Genomic DNA, 24,508 nt, shown 5'->3' with positions numbered 1-24,508 from the left:
AGCTAATCCAATCCAGAATCGGTTCGTCAGCGGTCGGAGATGGCCGATAATTCTAAGCTATTCTACGGCGGCGTGTTTTTACTGTTTCTCGCGTATAGCCTCCAGGATTTTTTCTTCAGTGGGGAACAGAGCGCGACACAGATGAAGGAAATTCCGAAGACCAGCTTCAAGACTGACTTCGCGAACCCCAAGTTAAAATTCCTGTACTGGTGAGTAGGTTCCGGTGCGAGTGCATGGCCCCGGCCTCGCCACCAATCTACACACGGAAAATATCTGCGTGCTGCGCACGTCCTACGAGCACATTTGGCCCTGAGCGGCCTTTGACCTTCTTTCCATTTTCTGGATTCCGCGTTATCCTCATCTGCCGTGTGCTATAGGTTTATCGCCTACGGCGATATCGGGCCTTGCGGCACGTTCGACGCCGGTTAAACTGAGATCGCGCGGCGCAGATTCCTTGATTATATGCGTTGGTCTCACTGCACGTTTTCATTTAAATTCTGACATTTCTTTAGCACGCGCTACTTCATATGAATGATTTCTTTTTCAAAAATTTCTTTTTCCTTTTTTTTTTTTCCCCCTTAAAATCTGGTGGTCATGCCTTGAGTGCATCGACCCTTTCTTGTTTGGTTTCGGTCTTGTGATTGGCGTTCTGGGTGATCCGCTGATACCGTGTGTGCTCGCTTCCGATCGCGTGGTATGGGCTCTGTATTGTTCGTTTCATTATTTGGAGGCCTGTCACAGGCAGGCGCGTGACCTCTTGCGAAGCGTGTACGTGTAGTGCAGGTTAAGAGAGAGAGAGAGAGAGAGATGCGGCGAACAAGCGGATTTCGTCATGTTAAAGCCTCCCGCCGACATGTCCATGCCAGGCTGAATGCGCTGCTGCTTGTTCGATCTCCGTGGCAAAGCAGGCTTGGACCTGTTCAGTCGTTATATAAAAGAAAAACTCTGGGGAATGCTTTGGCTAAATAGCTTTCCTGTGCTGCGAAATAGTTTAGGCGTCCTCTCTGAGCGGGACAACGACTGTGCCCGCACCCTGCCCGTAGGGAGCCTATCCCTACCTGCCCACAGCATCCACTGCCACCTTTGAACTGTTCAACGGTGTTGGAACTGCTTTGGTCGTGCTTGCGATTTTCTTTTTTATTAACGTGTGCACATCACTAGCTGACCGTCGGCAATGCGTACTTCGTTAGTATACTCCTTAGCACCGCATGGAAGACCTCTACTTTTATTTTAGTTTCACTTTTTTTTGCATTTATCATGTTCTTTGACTACTGTTGCGCTTAAACACGTGTTGGTGTGGCCATAGAGCATTGCTGAGTTTCCTGCTTAAAGTTAAGAAGTCTTCCCTTCCACCACTGGCTGTGCAATTGAGCGACCAACTTTACAATTGGTGCTTCATGCGTTGATAAGGACTGAATTTTTAGAGTGAAAAAAAAAATATTTGGTTGCAGTTCTTGGTCCAAACTTGAGTCTCAATTATTGCAGTGCCATGTCCGTTGCAAAGGGACTCGTCGCTGTGCAGGAAAACACTGTTGGACACTTCACAATGGGTTTGCGACAGGGGAGATCACTGTTGCATAGTGCGCCATCTCGTGGGTTTTGTAAAATGGCCATAGTTTGTCGGCAGTGTCAAAGCACTTGTGCTCTTTACACCAATTCCTTTTTTTCTGTTAACAGGACACCTGCCTAGGTGATTGACCCTGTAGCCATTAGACCCTAACAACCCTACCAAAGCAGGCTTGCTTTGGTAGGGTTATGTTCACTGTGACAACATGGAATGGCTGCGAGCCAAAAAAAAAAAGATTCATTGTGGTATCTTTTAAGACAAGAGTCCCTTCCTACAGATACATCTACCACTGGTGCACAATCTCACCAGCGCCATTCTGGCAGGTTTCGGTTAAGCACGGCAGGAGGAGGCCAGTGCAGAGCAAATGCATGCGATGACCACACAGGCATTCAGCCTTGAGCTGGAAGCCGCCAGTGTCGTATCAAATTTTGCTGCTCAGCAAAGCTTTTGTTGCACGCTAGAACTAGCAGAAGCTGCACTTCAATGTGGGTGAAATGCAAGGAAACCCTTGTGTTCTTAGGTTTATGTGAATGTTGGAAGAACCCCAGGGGTTGAACTTCATTCAGAGTCTCCACTGCTCTGTGCCTTGTAATCAGATTGTGGTTTTGACACGTAAAACCCCAGAAATTAAAATTAATTTTCTAGAAACTTTTATATGAAAATAACGAACTTATCTAGCCATGCTGTGGCTATCGAATTCAAGGGTTAAATAGAGCCCTGGCTCATTCGGATCATTTCGTATATAGCGCTGAAGCTTTGACTTGTTTCAGAATTGAAAGTTCCCACCTGCAAGCAGAAAACAGACAGCTTATACCGTGTTTGTAAAGTAGGCCACATCTGGCAAGTCATAATTGGAGCAGAGCGTGCACTTCATGAGCCCATGTACAGACAGCTGTCTTCACTGCGGGTCCCACCTGTGAACAGCTTAGTGCCTCTGCATCTACGTTTCGTTCTGAAATTATAACAAAGTGAGTGGGACATGATTATCCTGCTGCCTGTGCGACCATTGTGGCATGTTTTGGAAAGAAAGAAAAAAAATGGGCAGAAGGCCATGGTTTGTGTTTCTTGCTTGCCTGTCTGCAAAAAGGCATGAGAATAGACTAGTTTGTAATCCATAACAGAAGTGACTACAGCGCAGAAACAGATAATACACAAATAATAGGTGCAGACACAAGCACTGCTTTAACTTCTCTAGCAGAACTGAGGTTATGGATTTATCCAATGTTCCTCCAAAAATATTGCCCTATAAGGCCTGTCACATTTATGTGTCTTGGAAGAAAAAGCACATCCAAAGTGAGTTTGTCTGTTTTGCCAAGTGCCCGAGCCAGTGTGGTCACATGTTTGTATTCTCTCTCACTGCACTGTAGTCACTCTCATTATGCCTGTTTGTGGCTGGAAAGTGGTCAGTGCAGTAGTAGACTGGCTATCGCAGTGTCACTGATGTGGAGAAAAGCGTTTTAGATGCAACTGGTGATTCAACAGTCATAGTCACTACATGCTAACAGCATCTGGAGCTGTGAAATAACTTGGAAGTCCGCCATTTGGAATTAAGTAGGGCAGTTCGAATAGTAAAATTTCCTAGTTGAAGCTAATACAAATAGTCAAGAAAGATGACCTTCAAGTATCAAACTGAAAAAAAGCTTAGTTATATTATTTCATACATGTAATGCTGTTCATAACTGGAATTTCGGTCAACTAAGGGCCTCCCAAGTGAGAAACAAATGACAGCTGATTGTACCTGGCACACCATGACAGTGACAGTTATGTCACCGGATGTTGAAAAAGCAAACTGTAATGTACTACGCAGCAGAGACATTAAAGGGCCCCTCACAATGCCCCATTTGAAATTTTGGTTATACACTAAATGTTGTAAGGTGCCATCTAGGAAGCATTTTTTTCAGCTAAATTGGTTCATTACTAGAGATGATAAAAGAAATTGCAATGTCATATCGATGTGCTGCCAGGAGTCAATATTCACTGCCACCATAGACACTCTCCCTTTGCATAAACTAGCATCTGCAAGCAGCATCACTTTCCTGCCTTCTCCCATACTGGAGCCGAGAGATGGCCTCACATCTGTGTCAAGAGCTCCGCTTCCCTTTTGTCTTCTCTTTTGTTTTTGCTGTGCAGCACACTTCTAATGGTATTTGTGGCATTCTGCTTCATTGGATGATTCACCAAAGTAACCTGTCATAATCAGTGATATTTCAGGCGATGCGTCTTGCATAGAGGCGTTTATGCGAGTGACCTTGGTTCTCTGGCAAGAATCGGGGCTCCCTTGAGAGAAACAGCGCAGGGCTTTCGTTGGAAATTTCAAGTGTTCTTGCTTCATGCAGCGGTTTGATACTTTGCAGACATGATCATTAGTGTTTAACTTATTCACTGCATTTGTCTGTTTGCAGTGTGCAAACCTGGTGAGGGGCTCGCTCAGCTTCCAGCTGACAGTGGCTTAGGGGCTCATAAGAGTATAGTTGTTAAGTAAAGGGGAATGTAGTGGAGAATGGCAGAAGATTGGGTGGGTGGTGTAACGTTAGGGACATCTACAGGCATAGAGTGGATTTGGTTCCCATAAAATGGCGGAAATGTGGGATAGTTGATGCTGAAGCAAAGTGCATTTGTTGAGAACGGCGGCAAGCTGGACTATCAGGCCTGGTGTTGTGACACATCTTTTCTCTGAGCATTGGGGGAAGAGCCCAGAACATACGTTGCGCTTAACAATGCTCTCTGTCCGCCCTGTCAACTTGCAGTTACTCGTGAGGCTACCGGCGGGCCTTTGAGCAATATGCGGGGCTGCTGATGGAGAAGTACCCGTCGCTGCTGGTGGAGGGGGATGCGTACCCCCCGCCACCGCCCCGCATGCAGCTGGCCCATGCCCTGTCGCTGCTCAAGCTGGCCCTCATTATGCTGGTGCTGCTTGGCATCAACCCCTTTCCCTTTATGGGTGCCCAGACACCCGCCTTCTTCACCTGGATGGTCAGCAACAAGGTGAGGTTCCTCCACAAGCGACCCTCGGTCACCTTTCAAGGTGCACCTTAACCCTTAAAGCCTGAGCTGCACTCGTCCTACCAGTTTCTACCAATATCACCAAGTACAAGCCCCACTTGTCCACGCCACAGTTTCAATTGCTTGAATTGCCATGAATGAATCACCTGCGAGTGCTCATCGCACCACCTACTGCTGAGATTGGCCGTTCGTTCGTGTTATTTTACAGTTTACATTTGTTGAGCTGTCATGCATTGAACCTTAAAATAATGTTTGCTATTGAATATTTTCATTCAGTGCAAGGAATAAATCACACATTTAGTATTTTTTCAATGAGCAAGCTATGCGCAAAAGTTTAGGAAAATAAAAGAAAATGTGGGATATTTTGTGCATTTCTTCGGACAAGATTTTAGGAGTTAAAAAGAAAACAAAGCTCACTCTTGCAGACCTGGTTTTAAATCACTAGTATACACTATATTTAAGGCATCATAGCAGGGCTGATTTCTCACACAGAGAGAAAGGGAGAAGGTTCTACACTGGGATACAAACGCATGTGCAGATGCCGACAAATGTGGGCACTCTCGTTCGTCTTTCACGCTTGCTAGGAATGTGTGGCTTTCAGTGCATTTGACTGTTCAAAATGTCTTTGTTGTACGAGCAATTTTTTGAAGCATTTGGCGTCCCTTTTTGTTACTTGACACACATGTTCATCACAGAGGCAAGCCTTAACAGTGATGACTGGGAAAGGAAAAAAGAAATGTTCAGGAGGAAGGATTAGCTTTGCTTGTGAGAGGGCATTGCAGTTGCTTCCTAGTGGTCATTCTTCAGATTCTTGGTTCTGCAGTTAGAATGTTTCCGCAGTGGAAAGACATTGTCAGAGCAACTTCCAATTGGACTGTTAACCTCTGTTGATAAAGTGCTTGCATTATTAATAGCCCTCTGCAGCATTAATTTTGTGTTTAGAAACATGGCTATGCCTGTTTTACCTGCTGTGTGTCTACTTCATGCGTGTATCTTCTACAAATTAATACCATGAAAGATGGAAAAACACATATTTAAGATACATGTATTCTTAAACCTTTGATGCACATGCCATGGTGGTGTAGTGGTATTGGTGTTGCGCTGCTAAGCCCAAAGGCGTGGCATCAAATCCCAGCTACCGCAGCCACATTTCTGTGGGAGCAAAATGCAAAAACGCCCATGTTCTATGCATTGGGTGCACATGTAAGAACCCCAGTTAGTCAGAATTAGTACAAAGTCCCTTGCTATGGTGTGCCTCATAATCAAATCGTGGTTTTAGCAGATAAAACCCCAGAATTTAACTAAACTTCAATGTAATTGCCGAGAGATAGGTTTGTAGCTGTAGGAAAAGGCAACAATAACAATGTAAGAATGAAAAAAAATGCCAGTAGGAAAAGAAGTCAGTGAATACGAACACATGTCTTGTTGGGAATAAGCAAAACTAAAAATTGCAAAATATATGGCAGCAATTAAACGAGAACATATCTTTTGCATCATCGTCTTGTTTTTTCAACAACATTTTCATTTCATTAGGACATAAATTGGAAGCATAGTGGCAGAACAAAAATAGTATGAGAAAGAGACCATCAGGTTTGCACTTGAGGCCTTTCAGTATTTCTTATTCCTGTGCAGAGCTATAAAACAGCTGTGTGAACATTTGTAAGAATTGCTCTGTGAACACAAATTCGATATTGTCTTTCATATTGGAGCAGAGAGCACACGCGCACACATAGTCATTTGGGAACACTATGTCAAGTCCAGTACTTAATTTTCTTTTAACAAACAGGATCGTTTATGTTGGTCACAAATGAAAGTATCGAGTTCCTTTTTATTTTTCTGCGAAAAAAAAAGTGCCAAGCTGCCAACCTCACTGCACACGCAGTGGTTTGTTTTAACTAAGTAAGGACACGATTTTTTTACCTTGTTATTTTTTTGAGGTAAATTAATGTTCAAGGTTTCTAAGCATTAAAAAAATATGGAGTGCCTAAAATAATTCTCTATACAATGTTTGTTTTTACGAACCAGTTTTGATTTTGGTACCCAGGAGGTTGATGCGTCACGTCATTATACACTGGCTTACTCCGTTGTTGCGGTTGCTGCGCAATGAGCACATCCAGCTGGAACATGCGCGACACTCTTGTTTACATTCTATAACCAACATGATAATGCCCTTTATTGCTACGTGAAGTCTGTAAATTTTGGTGCGCCACAACATCACAACAATGTCGATGATGCTAGGTTTAACATTTCGAAAAAAAACTTCAGCATCGAATTCTTACCATTGTTTCCCACCTTTCAAATTTTCTGAGTCTCATAAAAAAAAGAAAAACATCTAAAACCAGTATTCCTTGTTAACTTTTTCCTGTTAGCCAACAAATACATTGCAAACTTCTTGGTCTCAACTCTCGAAGCAACGTTCGGCCACTCAGCTAGGCAAAAAGTCAGCAACCTTGGACGACATGTTGGCCGCAGTTCGCACTGCTGACACCTGTCCCCCCCTCGACGCGTCACACTTTCCACGGCACAGCTGTTGCAGCTCTGCGAGTTGCACTTGCGAGGTTACATTTTGTCTGGGTAGCTCCATGGTGCTTCCAGTGATAAGCGTTGGCATTGTGCATTCTGCGCAGGCTTAGCTAGAACTACCGTATATATTAGCCTACTAACGCACAAAAATACACAGGGACAGTACAAAGGACGCAGAGCACTCACTTTCAACACTGTTTTATTTTCACAGTCCTGACAGACAGACAGAGTAGCAGCTTGCACAAGCACGCTCGCTTGTGCAACTTGAAAAAGAAGGCCCATGAACAAGCAAGGATAAAGTGTGTGAGAAAGGCTAAGCACGTCAAACACTGGTTTAGAAAGTGTCAAAAGTGTGACAATTTCTGTTGACACTGCCATCCTCGCTGAGCCACTCTCTGCATGTGGTTAAGATGAAGCGACTTTCTTGAAGAGCAGACCATTAATTAGCTCACGAGTTCTCCCATACTAGCGATATCTGTCGCTTCTATGATGGCTCACACCCGCAGTTCCTGCAGCCTCTATAGTACTGTCCTTGCGTCTTTTGTACACTAGTAGACTAATATGACGTACTAACGAGCCGAAAACTTACATTCTTTTTTGAAGTACCACTTAGCTTTTAGCAGTTTTATTCAAGCTATTCTTAATGTGCAAAAAAAAATATGGTAGACGACCATAATCTTTGATTTAGGTGTCTCTTAGTGGCACTTGCACCTCAGCGTTAGTGTTCTTTAAGTCAACTTTAGGCGAACGCAATGCACGAACCGAACTCGGAGGCAACTGTTTTGCATTAATTAGCCGGTTAAACATCATGCCACCTTCTTGTGTGTGATGTCATTAGTAACGTCATTACTTCTGCTTTCTACTTCCGGGTTTCCAGGAATTTCGCCAATGTTGTGCTCACGTGGCAAGTCTCTAAAGTCTACGATTCTGTGCTTTGGTGTGCGGTAATCAGTGATCTATATTTAATTCAAATTATTCCAGACACTTCAGTAACTCAAATTGTAACTAAACGTATGCTCTGATATCGTATCTATAATGAAACCCATGAATCTTGTACTGTACTGTTCTTTTCTATATTTCTTCTGATTTATTTTGACTTACCTCCCCGTTCATCTTGGCAGATGAACTGGAAGCGCTGCGCAAGAAGCAGGATTGTCACTCTATGCTCGGGCCACTAAAAAGAAACAGTGCAAAGAGAGGCAGAGCGCTCACTTCCAGCTAGTGTTGTTATTATACGGGTCAGCGGCAGGTATTTGAAGGCGAGAACAAGCGTTTTTCGAGAGTATTCAATTTCCACATTCTGTGGAAGGGCAAAAAGTTTAAGAAGCTAAGGACCACATATCAGGCGATGGAATGCAAAAACAAACAAAAGATTGCTTTTTTTTGTGCTTTAGGATAGTCCAGCTTGTCCTTACAATTTTGCCAAATGGTCCCGTTTTTTTCCCCACTATTTATACAGGCCTTTCAGAGACCAGTTGTTGCAGATAGCAGATTTCCTCCTCTCCAGGTCGATACTCAAGAGGGTAAAAATTTCATGTCATGCAGCAGTGCTCTCATCTAATTAACCTAATCAGTTTTTACTAATTAACTTCATTAACTATTTTCCTTAGAGCACATTTCATAGCTGAGAAATAAATGCGACGAAGTAAACAGGTGACATTCACTTAGCAAAAAATCCACGTTCTAGCAACAGTTTAAAAATTCCCATCCCAAAAATGGAATGCGAAATTCCGTGAGGCCACAGCTAATGGTCTCTGGAAAGGCTCCTTCGCATACTGCATGACAGAACTAAGTGAAGCGTTAGTAGTGTATTTGATAACTGGCCTTGGGAAAGGATCGCCTGCAAACTGGTGCTGGTAGCACCCACTCCGCATTCCAGTGGGGCTAAAATGCAAGAAATGCTAGTGAACTTAGATTTGGATGCACATTAAAGGACCCCAGGTGGTCAAAATCAGTCCAGAGCCTTACAGTGTAACGTGCCTTATAACACAAGTGTTGCTTTAGAAGGTTTGAAGCCTGAGAATCTATCCATTCGTCAATCAATCATTCAATTAATCAACTGGTGCTAGTAGAGGGTTTTTGCTAAATACATGTGATTTCATTACTCCCAAGCCATATGGGCCTATTCTTTTCTTGCTTATAATGCAAAAGAAATAGTTCAAGGGACTGTACTTATTCAAGTATAATAAGGCGAACCTCTTGCCCAAAATCCTTAGCCTCAAAGTCACCCCTCACCTCATATGCGAGACTGATGAATGACTCACTATTTCATTATGGTGAAAGCAGCACCACATTTCTGGCAATACAGACGTTAGACAGCAGCACAAACTCTAGCCTCGGCAGTTGAGGCAGTACCATATTTTTCTGCAACCCACACCGAGAGTTTAAAAAAGTTTTATGTGAATTTCGTCTTGAGGTGTGACTTCATAACAGCGCATAATTTGCTTTATGATGTGGCTTCCCGGCAGCACAACGCAAGCTGCCGTAAAGCCGCACCATAAGGCAAAACATGCACTGCCGTGAAGTCACAATTCAGTGCGAAATTCACAAATAATCCACTTCGAATTTGCTGTTTTTCCGAGGGCTTCCACTTAGTCAGTATTCTGGGCAAGTCGTACTGAGTCTTAATAATCTGTAAGCTGCACTGTGTCGCTTCATATTAGTATGCACACATAAGTTATTTTTTATTGTATCCTCCAACTGTCACCCTTCCTTTACGATCAAATAAATACGGTATGTTGGACTGAATATAAATTATATGCTTTGCTCAAGAGTGAATAATCTAATAGCTCTCTTCATATGTTGTATGCTGCTGTGTTTTTCCATTCATTGAGTTCTTGATCTGTCTTCAGGTTTCAGTATCAATACGAGGACATAAAAATATATATATGTGTATAATTGGTTTTCTTCTCTTTGCAGCTGTATTCCTGTCTCATGTTGTTCTTTGTCTGTGGAGCCATTGAGAGCAAGCTGGTCTCTACCGGGGCATTCGAGATTTACTTCAATGGTACGTAACACCTAAAACGCATGGCTAATGCAGAGGCTCGAGCAAATAATTTAGGAGATACAATCACTTTCTGAAGAATATGGTTGACTCAGTACCGGACACATCCGCATATACAGACAGCATAGCTTTCCTAGGGTTGCACCGATCTTGCTATCTTTGCACAGTACCTGGAATGCTGTAGCCCGTGTACGGTAGACTCCCGTTATTTCGACCCCAATTGGTTCGATCTTTTGGCACATTCTATCTCGTCTGAAGGTCCTGGCCCAAGCCCATACCTTTCTATGGGACCACGCTTTCTTTATGTCGATCCTGAAATTAGCCTTACCGCATAGCTCAGACTTCTCTGCTCGTCACACTGGCGCCCAACCCCAGTGTGGTGAGTGACCACAGTGGTGACGCCAACAGAGGCGGCATCCATCTCAGTGGTGCTCTGGGTACAGGGAGTGCGTCAAACACGTGTCACCTCCCTTCAAAGCTGCCTCTTTTTGGCTTGCTTCAGGAAGATCTTGGAGTGCAAACAGTTGTTCGCAGTTAATTATTACAGCGTTTGCCCGCTTGTAATGTACGGCCTTTTTTTTTTTTCGTCAAATAATATTTATCTGAAAAGTGCTTGGGCCGTCCACTATTATACAAAACTAGAGACTGGCAAAACCAAAACTGCATTCGCAACAGCCTACGATCAGAGCCAGCCTAGCCAACGTCATCGCCATTGTCATCACAAGGTGACAGCCACGGATAGCAACAGAGCAAGTTACCGTATAGCGTGACTGTGATGACACATCACTTTCAGTCTGATTATGAAAGCACATTCACATGATAAGTTACAGTTGAAGTCATATTTTATGAAGTTCCCAATCTATAACGAAGAAGTTTCCATTCCCAGTCAGGTACCCATAGGGTTCAGTGTTGTCATCAACCCGACTTAACGAAACTAACTTGGACAAACTCGATTTAATGACGTTATTCCTGAAATAAATGAGTAAGAAAAGTGGTGCTCTCTTTCTAATATTGGCACAGATGAGCTTTGCTTCAAGCGTGCGCTCTAAAGCTAATGCGTTGAACCATCTATAGTCGGATTCAACTTTAGAAAAAAGGGGAGGCTCTGCCCAGATGACCGAAGCGCGACAGCCGATTGCCTCCGCAACTAAAATAGTCCCACTCGAAAAATCGTGCTCCTGAAACGCGTAATTCTCGGTATAAATAAAGACTTGTATTTTGATGGCTGGTTTAGTAGAGCTCTCATGTGCTACAGCACATGTCCGATAGCGACAGAAAAATAACCCTGTGCCTTCTACAATGCAGCCCGTCATCTGCTCTCTAGCTTCATTGCAAGTGACCAAAGTAGAAAGAGCAGCTCTGCGTGGCTTTTGCGCTTGCTTACATGTACACGGCGTATCTACTATTCGTTTTCCAAGCTTAAAATGAATCAGTTGCTATTAAAAACGTACTTATATAAAACAATGCATTTATCGCAGCCATTACAAACCTGGGGCGAGAATACGGTTGAGGCAGGAAAGTACAGAAGTGCTTCATTCATCGTTTTAAATAAATACCCTTGGTTTTAAATAGCATAAAATTTATATTTTGGTTTTTGGTTTTGTGTTTTCACAATTTCACAGCATGCATCCTGCAGCTTGCGCGTGCGGTGAGCACTGGCGGACAGCAAATAATCGATGGTGCTACACAACGCTCAAACACCGTCGCTGGACGCTCGGCTATCTCACTGCTGACATTGATCGGTGACACTAAGTTGACGGTGACAAATCTTTGCGCTTAAGGCTTCTTCTGCAAATATTTTCTGTTGAGACACCCGTAGGTTTGTTTCGTGTGCGCACACTTTTCTGATTTCTCCTGCGAATGGTTTTGCTCCATCACTGCACCCCATCCGAATAAAAACGCAGCGACACAGTACGCGAACACACCCGCCGCTAACAGTAGGCACTAGTCTTTGGAAAACTTTTCTCGTGGTAACGTCACTCGGGAGCGAAATAAAACAACATGGAACAAACACGCAGGATGTGTGTTCGTAGCGTTCGCCACGGGATCCTGTTTTCAGGCAAAGCGTAGTGCAGCGCCAGCGATGCTCGCTGCAATGTTCCTTCGCCGGATCACGGTTCAGAATAAGCGCATGCGGTGCAAATGCCGCATCGTAAGCTCATAGTAATATTTCCGGCATGATAGACCATCACAAACAGTTCTGGAATTCACTCTGACGAGGGGCTGAAGCACACAGTTGACGCGACCTCGCCCAGTTCGAAGCGCAGGTGGCCATCTTCTCCGTCCGCGGGCTCACCGGCCGTCCGGCTGATGACGTTAATCCAGAGTGCGCGCCCATTGGTGGGTGCTCGTGTGCCTCCGCCGCGGAGGAGTAAACGCCTCCTTTCTTCTAAAGTTGTATCCGACTATAGGTGCCCTAGTCACGGCCCTAGCTTTATTTTGACGAGACTGCCCACCGTGCCCATGCACGGAACAGTGGACTCAACACCACCTCGGTAGCAGCGGCGGTGGTTGCTCTCGTTATTTTATAGTTTATGTGACAGATGGCTGGATTAGCGACAAATACAATGCCGCGGTAGCTTTTGCATGTGGCAACATTACAATTTTAGATTTCAGAGGAGCAAAAAAAAAATTCCTTTCTCGATTTTACAAAATTCCCAATTTAACAAAATAATTTGAGCGAGGTCATCACTTCCTTAAATCAAGTTTCAACTGTATTTTACATGTCAAGCTAGGAGTAACAAGTCAGCAATGTTCTTGACATTCCAAAAAATCGCACTTGTCTCAAGACAAAGTAGCTAAGTCTAGGCATAGGCGACCCCTTCGTTTGCGATTCTTACGGAGGCATTTTATAAACGTGCAATATCAAATGCGTTATTGACCATAAGAACGACGAGATATGGCTCCTCATAGACAGTGTTGAAGTGATCACTATGGCTATTAAGTAAATAAAGTTCCATTCTCTCAAGAAGTTCACTGATTCGGTGCTTTTCTTTTATTTCTTTTAAACATCTTTTTTTTCATGTTTGATTTATACTGTGTTTAGATGCTCTAGTGTCATCTTTGTTATTTTGCTACTTTGAAACAATAAAAAGTGATTGCATGTTAGAATCGGGGCAAGTTCTGCCAAATGAATCATCAGAGGGTTTGGTTTTCTTCTGCGTCTTGACCTGCTAGATAATTAGACCAATTTCGTTGGTACCGTGAGGGTTGAACTAACGGAAGTCAGCTATACTCACGCAATACTCCTTCTGGAGCCTGTGAGGTATATGAAATAAAATAAATAAATAAATAAATAAATATGTAGATCTCACTATCTTCGCATAAGGGCATGGCTGGGGGGGGGGAAGGGGGGGTGCTACCGTTTCATTCCCTTTGGATCCACCTAACCTAAGTAGCACCCCCTGTGTCTGCGTGTGTCCCCCATTATTTATGCTTTGGTGTGTTATCTTTCATCTCGAAGGCCATCATTCTTGATGTGGAACCTATGAAAATACATGGACGAGCTATTTGTTTGTTTGTTTTCCACACACCATAATGGAGTGTGCGACAACCATATGGCTAATGCTCTTACCACCGTGTGCCATAAGTGCCATCTTCACACAAACGTGTGAAGTGCACAAAAGTTTATTTAATTTTTCGCAGACAACGGCCTTCGATATGCCGATTGCAACGCTAAGCCTAAATGCCCGCGTCACCCGACCTGCAGCACAGTGCCCCTTGTGCACATTGAAACGCTTGTGTGTTTTTATTTTCTAATGTAGTGTGGCAACAAAGCAGCCTGTGTTGAAACTGCACCATGCCAATACCGATGTGCCTGAGCCACAAATAATGTGTGAATGCTTCCCGCTGTATCCATTACAATACAGTAAAACCTTGTTAATTCGAGCTCCATTCATTTGGAAAATCAGATAATTCAGACTCTTCCTCGGGTCCCAGCAGGCATGTACGTTACTTAGTGCAGTCAAACTCGTTAATTCGTATTTATTTGGCTGCACATTGGTTAATTCGGACTACTCTCGGAGCGCGGAGTGCCGCAAATGTCCAATTCAAAAAAGAAAAAATGCCGGCAGCGTCCATCTGGAATGAAGTAGTGGCGGTTGCATCGCCATAGTCATCAGCGAAAATTGCACCTGAATTATACCAATGCCGGAATGCTTCATGCCTATTCTTGCATACACAGCCGTGCTGAGCATCACATTAGCCGCGTGCCTTCATAACTGCATAGTCACCATCCACGATTATGTCGATAGCTGCCACCACGGCTTCATCCACAGCGGTTGCGGCATACTGTAATTCCGTTTTGAATCAGTGCACGCATCGGTTGCGTGCCTTCAGAACTGCAAGATTACCATCTACGATCGCATCGATAGCGACCGCAGTTTCGGCCGCAGCTGTTGCGGCAAACAGTTGTCTTGTTTCGACTCGATGCAAAGCTGCCGAGGATGAAAAGCACCGACCACATCGCAATGGATGGACAATCTGTTGCCGACCAGCTCACTGGTGAAAAAATCACCAGGATATGCACGTAGTAGTGAAAAGCATGCCTGAGATGAAGGCACGCGCACCGCATACACGCTGCGAAAGAACTCGCGAGACCTTTGCTCCTCTGAAGGCCAATCAGTCATGAGATGATGAGAATTGCAGCTTCCACACTGCTCTTGTGCAAAATACAAATAGGATTTGCTCATTCATTCGGTAAGTGAAGGCGTGTTGACATAGTAAGCATTCATTGATTGTTTTCTTATTACGATATTTCAACATTCAGTTAATTTTGACTTTTTTTTTTTTTGTCTCGTGAAATTTGAATTAACAAGGTTTTACTACGTGCCATTTAAAAGGCCAACTTGATCATCTATCATTAACCAGTGTTGACCAGGCAGACAGGTAGCTCCTGTACAATTTCCAAGTTGATTTTCACTTACGTGTTACAAACTGATCTCGCAAGCACAAATTAAATGTGCTCAGGCTGGCCACTGTTGGCCCGCAAGTCGCACAGTGACGAGTTTTGTGAGCCACTCCTGCATTGGGTTCTCATTGCTCACAGAGTACGGAAGTGGGTTCATTCAATACAAAATGCAGTAGAACCTCGTCGATACGATCTCGTCGTGTACATTTTCCTGGCACTAGCATTCACAATTGAGAACACATAGAATGACCCAGTAGAGATATGCTCATTTCTTATCGGTTCATTCGTTCCCAGAAAACACTTTTTCGGCACCAACATTTCAGTACGTCGCCAGACTGCGATCGTGTGATACATTTTCCGGCCTCTAGATCCCACGTAAACGAGAAAATTCGGGAACAGTGCATAGCTGCCCGCCGCGGCAGCTTCACCACAATGCTCGCCCGCCCGTCTCGCGTGAAGGCGCCAGCACGCACTCAGTTTCTCATTTCAGTACCAGCTAATCTTCTCCGGTGTCGCCGCACGAGCCATTCACAGCTATCACCGCCAATCCTACTGCGATAAGCATCTTCGCCTATCTGTTTCACAGCGCGTGGTGCCATCGCAAGTGTAGTGCACGCTTTTAATGGGCAATAACCGAAACGCGCCACCATTCCCTGCTGCAGACTTTAGTCATATACATTTTCCGGCCTGTAGATCACATGTGAACAAGAAAAGGCGCGAGGCACGTATGATCGAGAACCTGTCTCACATGAAAACGAAGATGCGCAGTTTCTTATTCTGGTACCAGCAAATCTCTGCCAGGTTGTTGCACGCCGCATTCACAGCTATCGCCCCCAAACCTATTGCGATAAGCACCTTCACCTATCTGTTTCACTGCGCATGGATGCGTAGTGCCATTGGTAGCGTACTGCACGCTTTTCGCAAGCGATAATCGAAATACGCAGTTGTTCCCTGCTGCAGGCGATGTGATGTGGGCATCATGTTTTGGTTTCCTGTCGCCCTCTTAAAACACTACGCAATAGGAAAACAACAAAATGCACCTCGGACCGCCGGAGCACCACCAGCTCAATGAGCGTCGGTGTCTCATGCCGCAAGGATCCACGTGACGCTTCACATTACATAGATGTCAACAACAGCCGAGTCTGTCAAATTTTTTAGTTAATTCGAATCGTATGTTTTCCTGGTTAGTGCGTTTTTCTCACGTTTTTTTTTTTCCAAAACGTATGAACGAGGTTCTACTTCATAACACGAAATTTCGTCTCTGAATCAACAAATTGTGGAAGTGAATAAGGAAAATCGAGGTGGGGTCGAATTCATTCTGACCACTCGTGGAATCCTAGATAACCTTCGCTGAATCCAATTTGAGAGTCTCTGTTTTACATGCTAAGCTAGCAGCAACAAAGTGAGATCGTGCATTTCAGAACATGAGACACGTGCCAACACGTGCAGCTTTGTGTCTGGCGTGTGTCTCCTTTTCTAGCGCGGCCGAGCCCATACACAGCCTGCACACCCAGTTTTTGAGGCAATCTGCCGCGTGTGCAAAGAGTGAGTGCGCAGGGATGGCATGACATTATGTGTGCCGTCTTCCTGCACATTCGGTACTGGAGGTTGCGTAATTTCAAGTTTCAGAGATGCATCGAAGCAGAAGGCAGACGAAGCACTGCAGGCGTTTTTCGCGACAGCGTTGTCCCACTGCAGGCGACACAATCTGCCGCGAGAGCGGAGTGAATGCGAAATCTTGGCTGGCTTCGCTTCGTACTGCCAATGTAAAGATATCGTTGACAGGGCATGAAACCATATCTTTCGTTGCCTACTCTCAGATTCAGCAAAAAAAAAAGGGGGGGGTGGGGTTTCTCATTCAAATTTGCCTTTTCCGATTACCCAATAATTCAGAAAATTTTGGGGCCCCTTCCATGTAAAAATTTATCGGTGTCTGTTCTTATTTGCGTAAAGGGTGTAATTTCAATATAATGACATTTTGATGTGGCGAATCAAGTTGCCCATTTTACTCACTTAAATCAAGGTTTAACTTTAGTACTGTGTGTATTAACGAAGGTGTTTCACTCTCAGCCTCCTAAGTGGGCTCTGGACTTTGCACACTGCGCTTGACATGTGCTTCAAACTGTACATGCAGATGTGCGGGTGTGGTCCAAAATTGAGACTGGCCGCATTCCATCACCTCCCGAGCTGTTCCAAATCATCGACAACCAGGTGTTCCTCAAGTCCTCCACTCTGGGGCTCGGCGATAGCTAGCTGCCTGCCCTGGGTCTAATGCATCCCGTCAAGAAAGGTTGGTCTGCCATGTGGGTTCCCACGTGATACAACAATTAACACAGTGTAAAATCTTGTTAATGCTTACCCGATTAAAGGGCAACTCTGGCAATTTTTTCGCCATGGCAAGCTAACGGCATAATTTGGTCCCCGAGGCCCCCCTGCCACGCTTCTGATAGTAGACCTGTTCCACAAACTCGAATATACTTTTAAATAAGCAAGAAAAGTGCAAGAACGAAACCAAAACTTGACCTAGCAAACGTCTTCATGTGACGTCCCGAGGAGCACACTGGCAGGGAAGGCATGGAAGGCAGCGTAAAGAAGATGCTCAGCTGATTCGTGACCGTGCCAGACCATTGGCACAGCGTCTTCAGGTGCCAATGTCAGCTGCACCAGTTCTTCGAATTTGTCAAACTTTTTTGGCAGATTCGATACAATGAATTCAGTAGCCATTAGTTGCCGTTTGTATTTGACACACCACCACAAGAGCATGAAAACCAAGGGTAGCTCTAGCCACTGATTTGATACATGCTGCTTGCTATTTTAGGTATTTTACTCCTTCTCAGAACAGCTTTTCGCATACTCCCTATAAGATGTTTTAGAGCACTCAGTTTCCCTGGAAGAAAGCCACTGACCAACCGACGCTGACCGGTCCACTTGCCTACATCAGCATGGTACAGTGACTGCTCGTCGTTCACTTAAAATACAGTGCAAGCTGTGCATCAGTGACGTCAAATCATGTCAGAACTTAGCAAAACACACAGATTTTATGCACATAAGCACTGTCGCATCACTCTGTGTTGCACGGTACGAGTGATTGGGCACTTTCAAAAAGAGTGAGTGGGAGACCGTAGTATGCATTGTTATGCTGCCTACTTATCATTCTCTGTACTGTTTTCACACACACAATTCATCTGTTCCATATAGTATACATTGAGACTTTGCACATGTAATTGTTCATTTAGAGAACATGTAGTCCTCTTGCGGAAATGCCGCCGCCAGCACTGATACCATCAACAGCTGACTGAGGCGGCTGCTTAAGAGGAAGCTTTAGCTCGGGTGCTCCTATCTAAATACATGTAAAAGCAGAATTCGTTTTTCTCGGCAACCACTGCACCAAATTTGACTAGGTTTGTTGCATTTAAAAGAAAAACTTAGGATCTAGTGACTGTTGGTTTCAGATTTTTGATTTAGGTCGTCAATTTTTTATTAAAAATTGACAAAAATTGAAAATTTTCAGAAAACGAAACTTTGAAGTTTACAACTCTGTAACTCAGCAACGAAAATTGATAATACAATTCCGTGAACAGCATCTAATAGTTCATCTAAAGCGGACAAAATTGATAGGTTACACATGAATGTCAAAAAATATTGTAAAATGGAAATATAGGTTTTGCAGAACCCTTGTGAACAACGTAACAAATTCACGTAAGATGTAAAATGACGTATCGAATTTCTCCGCTTTCAATGATCTGATGGATCTCGTTTACAGAACCACAATATCTGCTCTTGATGCAGAGTTATGAATTTGTAAACTTCATGCTTCTATTTTTTTCAAACTTTCGAATTTTTGAAAATCTTTTTAACAAAATTCAGGACCTAAATAGAAATTCCGCGACCAACAGTCACTAGAATTTCACTTTCCCTCTCAAGTGCAACAAATTTCATTAAAATCGGTCCAGGGGTTATCTCAGAAAAACGTTTTTGCGTTTTTACATGTATTTGAATAGGCCGCGTCGGAGTTGGGCCCGAGCTAAAGCTTCCTCTTAAGCTGCTGTATTGAAGGGGCCTCCGCTTGTTGTCTGTGTGGGATAAGAGGCAAACAGTGAACTTCGGAAGCTAAATAATGAGTCAGCATAAAAATATGTAAAAAATACACTCATGTGCGTAGTCACGTTTAATTTAGGGAAGTGCTGGCCAGCACGGCTGGCACCCTTCAAGAATGGCAACATACCAATGTTGATAGAGCAGCTTCTCACTTTTTAATGCGTTAGCATCTTTAGGGTGCTCTACACACTTTCCGGGGGCTATGTATCTATGCATGTAGCTAGCCATTTTCCCGCCTACCTGGGTCACTGGGTAGTCCGTCGTCGAATGGCTAGCACGTTGAGCCGCTGTGCTGAGGTAGCGCGGTTCATAATCGTAGCCAACCATTGGAACAGTTTGGGTCACTGAGTATGTGGCAGTGTGAACATACATGCCACTTTTCAGTGAACGTCCATCTTCGACAGTTACTAACTTCGGTTACTAGGTATGTGTCACCGGGAATCGAACCCACGTCACAAGGTTCCCTCGAGGACAGCAATGAGACACATTAGCGAGCTGCACCACAAATGCACTGGGTGTGTGCGACTCTTCAATGAACCCCTTGCCAACTCGAGTCCCTCAGTACGTGTCACCGAGTGTGTGGCAAGCAAGGGAGCAATCCTCAGCGTCCCGCTTCTCATCTTGCAGACTACGCATGGACTTCTCGGCAGTGCCACTAGGTGGCGCAGCGTGTCCAGAAAAAAGAGCAAGAGAGGAGCTCTGTTGCTGCAGGACGCGTTTCAGAGTTCGCACACACCGGCGCACCATGCATTTCAGAGGCCACGCGGAGGCTTCGCGGTGGTGAGGCCAGATCGCGCCGAGTGTCCTTAAGGAAGCACAAAAGAGGAGTCCCGTTGCAGTACACACACTGTACATAACTCGTTTCAATGTTGACAATACATTGTGTCCCTGTATTCATTACCGTCGACAGTCGTGATGAGATGGGTTTTGCTGCAAGCTTATTTTGTGTGCACTGTGAATGAAGAATAGTTTACTTCAAATTCGTGGATTCGAAACTAAAAGAAAGGCACTTCATCCTGATGGCTTAATTAGCTTCAAGTCAGTTGCTCAGGTCTGCCGGTAGTATAGACGCACAAATTCGGTGACTGTGATTCAAACTGTGTGTGTGGCTAAGCCCACAATGCCACCCCACTTGCCTCCCATCACTCGCCCGTCCACACAGAACGTAAATTCTCAGAACAGCAACTTCTCACACCAAACACTAGCTCACAGTTGCCGGATCCTCGACGCTGTCGTTAGCCATTTGTTCGGAGCATGCTTTGTATATGCCACCGTTTACATCAGAACACAATGTGGCCAGTAGGTGAGAAACAGGCAAGGCAGGTGGTTCAAAGGAAATAACAAAATTTGTATAAAAAAAAAAATCTGCGCAACTCTCATACCTGCTTTCTTGAGTACATGACGGAAATGTGCAGTGGAACATACCCAGTGAATTTCATTGCCATTCGTTGACATAGAAAAATTGCTGTAGTTTCCCTTTAAAACACACCAACAGTTAAAATGTAGCTGTACTGAATTCCCAACTCAGTCTCCATAGAGCCTTATGTATTTCCTGGCCATGGCGGCTCATCATATGCCTTCCTGTTCGTGCATACCACAATCAATTTTTGTCCCACAAAGGTCAACTGCACTTTCTTCACTCGCAGTTGTGGATGACCCTACACTGTGCTAGATCTTCTGCCTTTTCAGAAAGTGCAGAGATCGGTCCGCCAATGATTATGGCTTCTGTGTGGGTGCGGTGATGACTATAAAGATGAGCATACGAAATGCACGGGAATTATGGTTGCGGCTTCAACAAACAACATAGCTACCAATGGGCATGCCTGTATGACATGTAGCGAGCAACCCTATCACATTAAGCATCTTCATTTATCTTTCTGGGAGCACAGGTGGCAGAGTGCGTAGTGGCGTCAGAAGCGTACTCCACACTTTAAGTAACTCAAATGCGCGGCTGGTCTCTGTTGGCAGCGCAGTCTTCACCACTTTCGGGCACAGCGTGCCCAGCGAGAAGCAGCACAGGTGCGGAGATAGACACTCCCGCAAACGGCATGCAACAAGCATCCTGGCAAAAGTATGAGACATGCTGCACACAAATTTTATGGGATGATCAGCACCACCCTGCAGGAGGTACTGTTTTTCAAAGGTGTGCTGCTGGTTCTCATTTAGTAGATTGCTGTACAAATACACACAGACACACTGAGGTATCTCAGTGGCTCTGCTGTTGCGCTGCTGAGCTTGAGTTCGATCCTGGCCACAGCAGCTGCATCTTGATGAGAGTGAAATGCAAGAACACTTGCGTACTCAAGTTTAGACTCACGTTAAGGAACCTCAGCCAGTCAAAATCAGTTTCCTACCATGATGTGCCCTATAATCAGATAGTAGTTTTAGCACATGTAATACCAGAATTTAAACACTTACAACCATGCATTGTGGAGAGCTTAGAGTCAATTCATCGTCCACTCTGCTGCTGTGTTTGCCTACCAAAGTTTCAAAAGCCTGCTTGGTAGTGCCTGTCCTCTAGCACACTGACTTGAAAAAAAGAGGGGGGGGGAAAGAGCAGTGTATATATACGTTCATAAGATTTTTTGGACTCCCTAAGGGTCACGAAAACGCCCGAAAAATTGGACAGTCCAAAACAATGAATGCATGCCGTTTAGTGCCCCCAAGGGCTGATATCACCACGGGCATGCCCGAAATAGCTCTAAATGCCTGTCGGTACACTTATTAGGCATTTCGGTGCTCATACTGTGTTAGGAGAGAGCGGGTGCACACGTGTATAATTAAGGAATACCTTGACTTTTGCCTCTTCCCACTCTAGGTATGCTTCACTACAATACTTCACATATGTTTCGGCGTGTAACATCGCTGTGTTGAGGCGAAGTTGACTTTTGGGAACTGGCATTATGCAACACACCATGCTTTCCGAGCTTCGAAGCCAATGGCGTGGGTTACTAAGGCAGAATCGGCGTCATTGTTAGCAGTGCCAAATGTTTTGAATGAAAAACATGGGACTGAATAGCAAGAACCTTGGTTACAACTGTCGAAGCAGCCAGGCCTAGCATTACCGCAGTGCAGGCTACAGCTGCCAGCGGATCTGCGTACGAGAGCACCGGTTCGAGGTGGCAAGATAATCAAAATGGAGGCGCTGGTGGCTTCAATTAATGCTGTTTCAGACCTGCGATCACAGCAAAGAGTCCGGAAAATCGGGCAGCGAAGGGTTTTTGCGTTCAAAATTTTATACATTATTATAGATTGACTACAGGGTACCTGGTGGTGCCGCAAAGGTGTCTGAATTATTGCGAATGTCTGAAAAATCGGTCATTGTCCGTATTAGTATTTACATTAGTATCGCTTTTTTATCTTTGTTGGCAGCAGCATGCATAAATAGACGTACGTTTGTAGTTATCTGTGCATACTATGTTTAGTGTGTATAGTTGTGCAGCATACCCACCAGGTAAGTATTTAGTTCCATTGCAGTTGTTGAAGTAGGTAGTGTATTCTGGTAAATGGGAATCCTTGGCTGCTAGGCATCTTAATAACACATGCAAAATTGCTCTTGCTGCTGGTCGCAAGCCCATTGTGTTGAGTGGCGTAAACCAGCATTAGCACGACATGGAAGGAGAAAAAAGCATCATAGTGCTGTGGTTGTTCTTTTCTTCTTGTATGTTGATTTTGGTTGCGCTGTTTCAAGCCATTCAACTTGTGCAGTATGTATAGTACAGGGCAATATCAATACTGGCATAACAACAGTCAGCACCTCCAAAATGTTAATTACCTTGTGTCTACACACGATTATCTACACAATCTAATGAATGTTTTAGAGAGGCTGGTTGTTATCATTGCATGAATGATGTTACTCTCTGTTAATTTACTTTAAAGGGTAACTCCGGCATTTTTTTTTTTTTTTTTTGCCATATTGGGATATTGTAACTTTCAAATGGCATTGACAGTCCTGTCACTGGTAGAGTGGTTCAATTTGCTTAGAAATTCATCAATAATTTTCAATAACCAATATCCCGAAACCAAAACGGGTGACTGCTTTGTGTGATATCACGATGAGTCGATGACAGCAGATCCTACGCTGCCATAATGTAAACGTGCAGACCATGTGCTAAACGCGCAGTACGTGTGGTGCTAACGCCAAAGAAGCGAAGCTGATGATGTCTCCTTACGACACAGGGAGCTTTTACAGATTCTCCTAACTAGACAATGAGGATTTCAGGGGCAGTAGCGGTGCAGTCTCTGGTGTCACAAACACAGGGTGGCCAGTAAAAAGTCACGAGTTGGGAACGCAAGCAATCTTTAAAATTCATTTTCAGGAAAACTAAATGATCTGCAGCCATAATGCTTGGCACAGGTAATCTGAGTGTAAAAAAGAATGTATATTCAAAATTTTATTAAGGTCAGCGGACATCGAAAAATCCCTGGGTTTGCCCTTTGAATGTGCACATGCGCTTCGCGATGCCACAGTTCAAATTGATAGCTTAGTTTTATTCTAATGCTACGATAGCGAGCATTATTCCTATGCTAGCTGAACTGCCATTCGTGCAGCTGCTGTAGACATTGGTATGCCTACTCACATGCTTAGTCTGCTTTACATGCCAACAAAAAAATCTTTTTCTTTTGTTACTAAAAATGCTGAAGTTGTGATGCCAGCAACCAGTGCCTTGTCTGCCAACCATGCACACAGATCAGAGGCTGGCTTTGCTGCCGGGCTGCAGCCAAGCCAGGTGCCATGCCGGAGTCTCCTGGTCCCCGACGCCCCAATGAAGCTGACCGCAGAAAGCAACCCCGTTGCCCGCGGCCAGCGGAAGCCCCTTCGGCGTTGAGCGACAGGGAGCGCTCTGGCCGACATTTGGCTCTGGCTCCCGCACGGCTGCCAAGCGGCTTCATTCCCGCTGCATCATCTGCTCCCATCCATTCTGACAGCATTCATTATTCTCTAGAACACTCCATTGTACCTCCTCACCTCTGTTTTTTTTTTTCTTTCATTTTTTTATTTTAATCTGGAGGGGGTAAATGTCTGTGTAGCAGTGTTCTTTTTTCTCCCCCACTGTTGCAAGCCAATAGCTGTTTTAGTTTTTCTAATGCCATATTTCTTTCTCACTTTTCAATAGAAACTCATTGTTGCAGAGCGTATTTTTTGTCTGTTCTCACTTTTCAATAAAAGCTCATTGTTGCACAGTTCGCTTCTTGTGCCTGAATTTTGACAAGGTAGTAACACATTCGAGGATGAATTACGCAGTTGGACAGCAGTCTCTGCCCATTCCAGTGTCTCTTACATAGTTATTAGTACAGTTACCTTTTGCCAGAGGGCTTTTTTTTTTTTTTTTCACGCATAGAAGCTCAGCAGGACAAGACGTCTTCCTTCACTAAAACCGCACACGGTGTGCACACTGCAAGG

At 44.4% G+C, this 24,508-nt stretch overlaps 1 protein-coding gene across 1 annotated transcript; it reads left to right on the top strand.

Moving 5' to 3' along the window:
* The first annotated feature begins 9 nt into the window (after positions 1 to 9).
* SelT (selenoprotein T) lies at positions 10 to 24,288 on the top strand. Its single transcript, XM_075682457.1, has 5 exons — positions 10 to 209; positions 4,315 to 4,552; positions 10,013 to 10,100; positions 17,141 to 17,296; positions 23,795 to 24,288. The coding sequence occupies exons 2-4, from the start codon at positions 4,364 to 4,366 to the stop codon at positions 17,257 to 17,259; spliced, it is 396 nt and encodes a 131-aa protein (XP_075538572.1). The 5' UTR covers positions 10 to 209; positions 4,315 to 4,363; the 3' UTR covers positions 17,260 to 17,296; positions 23,795 to 24,288.
* The last annotated feature ends 220 nt before the right edge of the window (positions 24,289 to 24,508 follow it).

Source organism: Dermacentor variabilis, chromosome 2 (genome assembly GCF_050947875.1).
Source record: "Dermacentor variabilis isolate Ectoservices chromosome 2, ASM5094787v1, whole genome shotgun sequence".
NCBI lineage: Eukaryota > Metazoa > Arthropoda > Arachnida > Ixodida > Ixodidae > Dermacentor > Dermacentor variabilis.
Note: the sequence above shows the minus strand (reverse complement) of the source record. Positions and strands in the feature narration are given on the sequence as shown.